Here is a 4051-nt window from a genome sequence, read left to right as displayed (position 1 = left end):
ATGGCACAGGCATGTTCCATGGGTGCTAGCATGGCACAGGCATGTTGCACGGATGTGTTTCGGGAGTGCCAGCGTGGCACTGGCAGCGGGGCTCGCTCAGAGTGTGGGGTCAGGCAGGGACACCCACCCTCAGGGTGGCATCCCCTAAAGGCAGCGACACCCTTTGCCAAAGCCCTGGAGCCATGAGGTGCCACTTCCAGCACCAGGGCTGTGGGTACCCGAACTGGGGCTGTCCTTGGGGACACCCGAGGTCCTTGAGCCTCCGGGGAGGGAGGTGAGGGGAGTTTGGGGGGTCTGCAAGCCCCGGAGCATCCCTTTGCCCCAAGCTCGGTTGTTCCAGAGCTGCCACCCCGCGGGGGTGTTTGGGCTCGGGTCCCCCGTTGGGGTGACACAGGTCGGGGGGTAACGCTGCCACCTGTTCTGCGCAGGGGCCGGCGCTGGCATCGGGTCCCCCCTGCACGCGTGGAGGGCCAGAGCCGAGGAGCTGACGCCCCTGCGGTGAGTCCCCAAATCGCGGCGGGGGCGCCGGACGCTGCCCTGCCCGCCCGGCTGGCATCACCCGCGGGGAGGCCGGTGGCACCCGCGGTGCCCGGCGCTGACCCCCCCGTGCCGGCGGTGTGTGTTTTGCAGCCAGTATCTGCCCGGCCGCCGGGGATGTTATGACCTGCACGGGAAGAGGCGCGCGGCCGGGGCCCCCCCGGGACAGCCCCCCAGCCGGGGCCGAGGGCAGCGTGAGTGACCGCGGGGGCCCCGGGGGACGAAGCCCGGCCCCGGCGTCCCCCCCTAACCCCAGCCCTCCATGGCGCTGTCTTGCCCCGGTTCTGCCACCCACCCCTGTCCCCACCCTGCGCGGGGTGACCGTCACCCGGGCGTCAGGGCACGAGTGACCGCTGCCAGTTGCCCGTAATCGCCCACTGATTGAGGATAAATAAAGTCTTTGTTTGGGGTGAGGACAAGAACCACTTGGGGCCGAACGCCGGCTGGCGCCGGGCGGCTCGGTGGCGGCGGGCAGGGACGAGGACACGCTCGTGCCCGTGTGCCACGGCCAACGCTGACGGGGACACGGTGGCGAGGGACGGGCCCCATCCCCGCTGCCGCGGGCACGGCATCCTTCCTCCGGCAGAGCGGGATGCGGCTCTTACGGCACCGTCCCCCCGCCGGGTGACCCGGCTGGGGACAGCGAGGGGACCGCGGTGGTCCCCGTCGAGGGCGGAGGGGGACGGGGTGAGCCTGTCCCCACGGTGGGGTGGCAGCGGGCGGGCGGGAGCCGCGCTGGTGTTTACTGTCAGCAAAGGAAGTGTTGCTGGATTTACGGTGCACACAGGGCGGCTGCGGGGATCGCTCCCCACTTTATAGGGACAGAGCTGCGGGGACATGGGGAGCGCAGGGGGGCCCGCAGGTAGGCAGGGGACGGGGACAGGGATACCTCGAGCTCCTGGGGTCTGGCTGGCCGGGGATGTGCTGTCCCCGTGTCCCCATCCCAGTGACGGTGCTCGGTGCTCGGTGCCGGTGTTGTGTCGGTGGCAGGGCGGCGGCCGCGAGCCCTGTCCCCACCCTGGCCCCGGTGATGTCCCCAGACTGTCACCCTGCCCCAGGGGCTGGGCTGCGGGGATGTGAGGGGACCAAAGGCACCGTCAGGGTGGGGGGTAATGGAAGTTCTGGGACGGTGGGACACGTCCAGCGAGTCCCCAGCAGGGCTGGGGTGTGACGGAGAAGGGGACACATCCAGGTGACCCCAACTGGGTCTGGGTTGGGGGTGATGAAGAAGGGGACACTTCCAGGTGACCCCAGATGGGTGTGGGATGGAGGTGGTGGGGGGAGGCACCTTCAACTGACCCCAGGGAGGGGGTCTGGGCTGGGACAGGGACCAGCTAATGCTTTGGTGGCTCCACTTGCAGCTGAGTCAGTGACCAATGTGGACCCGGAGGCGTCGGGGAGCAGGAGGCTCCTGTCCCAGCAGAACACCCATGAGGTGGGTGCTGGTCCCAGGGACCCTCATTCCCTCCCCATTCCTGAGGGTGTGTGGACTGTGGCCACTTGGAGACCAACCCGGGAACACCGGGACACGGGGTTCTGGGTGTCCTGGGGGTCCCTGGTGTTGCCGCCTGGGGGGACTCTGACCCCCCTATCTCTGGCTGCAGGGCTATGTGGAGCTCCACGAGCTGGTCATGGACAGCTCGAAGGACTTGTGCTGGATGGAGGCTGGCCACTGGCTCAAGCTGGAGGAGGATTTCCAGGAATCGGGGCAGTGGAGCCAGCCCCATCTCTCCTTCCTGACCTACCGCAACCTCCTGGAGATCCGACGGGCCTTGAACAAAGGTGGGGACACCCCTGGGGACCACCCGGATGGCGGCAGGGACCCCACACCGGCCAGGTGGTGACAGTGCTGTCCCCACAGGTGCCATTCTCCTCGATGTGGCGGCCAACTCAATGGCAGCCATCGTCAACGTCCTCATCGACCAGATGATCTACGAGGGGCAGTGGAAGCCGCAGGACCGGGAGGACATCCTGAGGACGCTGCTCCTGCGGCACAGGTACGGCAGGGCTGGTGCTCCCAGGGGGTCCCCAGGGTCTGGGATGGACCCAGCACAGGTACAGCAGGGCTGGTGCTCCCAGGGGGGTCCCCAGGATCTGGGCTGGACCCACCCCAGCGCATCCCACTGGAGCGTGGGTCAGGGTGGGAAAGCTTTGTCCTCCAGCCCTGTTTGGGTGTCCCAGCACATCCACAGGGCTGAGGCTGCCTTATGGGTGTCTGGGGGGGGGTTGATGGCACTGAGGGGTCTGACACCACCCCCCCGATGCTCTCAGCCACCCCAGTGAGGGGGAGTCGGTGTGGACGCTGCCGCCGGCGCTGCTGCAGCGCTCGGGCACCCGCCGGGACGACGTGGAGCAGCCGCTGATGAGGGAACAGCAGCCCATGGAGATGAGCAAACTGTCAGGGACTGAGCAGGTACTGGGGGCACGGGGGGGCACTGGGATGCGGGGCTGGGGGTGGGAGATGCGCACAGGGTGCACACACACACACACACACACACACACACAAGTGAACACAGACCTTGGCACACGTAGGGGCACAGAGCAGTTGCACACTCAAACGTGCCTGTGCAGGCACATGCAGAGGGGGACACCCAGGGAATGGTGGGGGACACTTAGGGGACAGAGAAGGAGACTCGGGGAGTGGTGGGGGATAGGCAGGAGATGGAAGGGGACATTCAGGGGACAGAGGGAGAGACATGGGACAGAGGGGAACATGCAGGGGATAGTGGGTGACATGCAGGGGACAGGGAAACACACCAGAGGGGGACATGCAGGGGGCACAGAGGACCACAGGGGCAGCCACCAAGGCTGGCTGGCTAATTCTTACCATCCATCTGCCTCCAATAGAGTGGGGCCTCCAAACCCCAACTCCCAGAGAAGATCCCTGCGGACGCTGAGGCCACCCTGGTCCTCGTGGGTGAGTGGTCAGTGGGGTGGTGGGTGCTGGGTTGGGTCAGGGGGGTGGGTGCAGGCTGAGGGAGGTGGGTACAGGGTCAGGGGGTGCAGGGGGAGCTTTGCCATCTGCCCCTCGCTGTGCTCGCTCACGCCCTGCCTTTCTTGCACCCTTTTTGCCTCTCCCCATCCTCAGCTCTCGCCGCCGCCTGCTGCTGCTCAGCGCTGCTCTCCGGGTCCCTGTCCCATGTCACTTGTCCTCACGTCCCATCTCCCCATGTCTTCATGTCCCTGTGTCCTAAGGTCCCTGTACTCCCGTGCCCACCTATCTGTGTGTCCCTGTGCTCCCATGCCCATCTGTCCCTATGTCCCCATGTCCCTGTACCCCTGTGCCTCAGTGTCCTCGTGTCTTTGTGCCCCTGTCCCATTCTCTTTGTCCTCCCACATCCCCAAGCCTATATGTCACCTTGTCTCCATTCCCGATGTCCCCGTGTTCCGATGTCCTGCTGTCTCTGTGCTCCCACATCCCCATGTCCCTGTACCCCCGTGTCCCTGTCGTGTCTCTGTGCTCCCACGTCCCCATGTCCCTGTGCCTGGTCCCCCATGACCCCCGTCCCGTCCC

At 66.7% G+C, this 4051-nt stretch overlaps 1 protein-coding gene across 1 annotated transcript in view; it reads left to right on the top strand.

The window, feature by feature from the left end:
• Nucleotides 1–4051, top strand: part of SLC4A1 (solute carrier family 4 member 1 (Diego blood group)) — an 11491-nt gene that overhangs the window by 768 nt on the left and 6672 nt on the right. The window contains exons 3-7 of the mRNA XM_027701176.1: nucleotides 1899–1972; nucleotides 2142–2319; nucleotides 2399–2534; nucleotides 2809–2950; nucleotides 3385–3461. Of these exons, the coding sequence (XP_027556977.1) occupies nucleotides 1899–1972; nucleotides 2142–2319; nucleotides 2399–2534; nucleotides 2809–2950; nucleotides 3385–3461 (607 nt within the window). The remainder of the gene's footprint in view (nucleotides 1–1898; nucleotides 1973–2141; nucleotides 2320–2398; nucleotides 2535–2808; nucleotides 2951–3384; nucleotides 3462–4051) is intronic.

Source organism: Neopelma chrysocephalum, unplaced genomic scaffold (assembly GCF_003984885.1).
Source record: "Neopelma chrysocephalum unplaced genomic scaffold, ASM398488v2 Primary Assembly neopelma1_150, whole genome shotgun sequence".
Lineage (NCBI taxonomy): Eukaryota > Metazoa > Chordata > Aves > Passeriformes > Pipridae > Neopelma > Neopelma chrysocephalum.
This window is presented reverse-complemented; position numbering and strand designations above follow the sequence as displayed.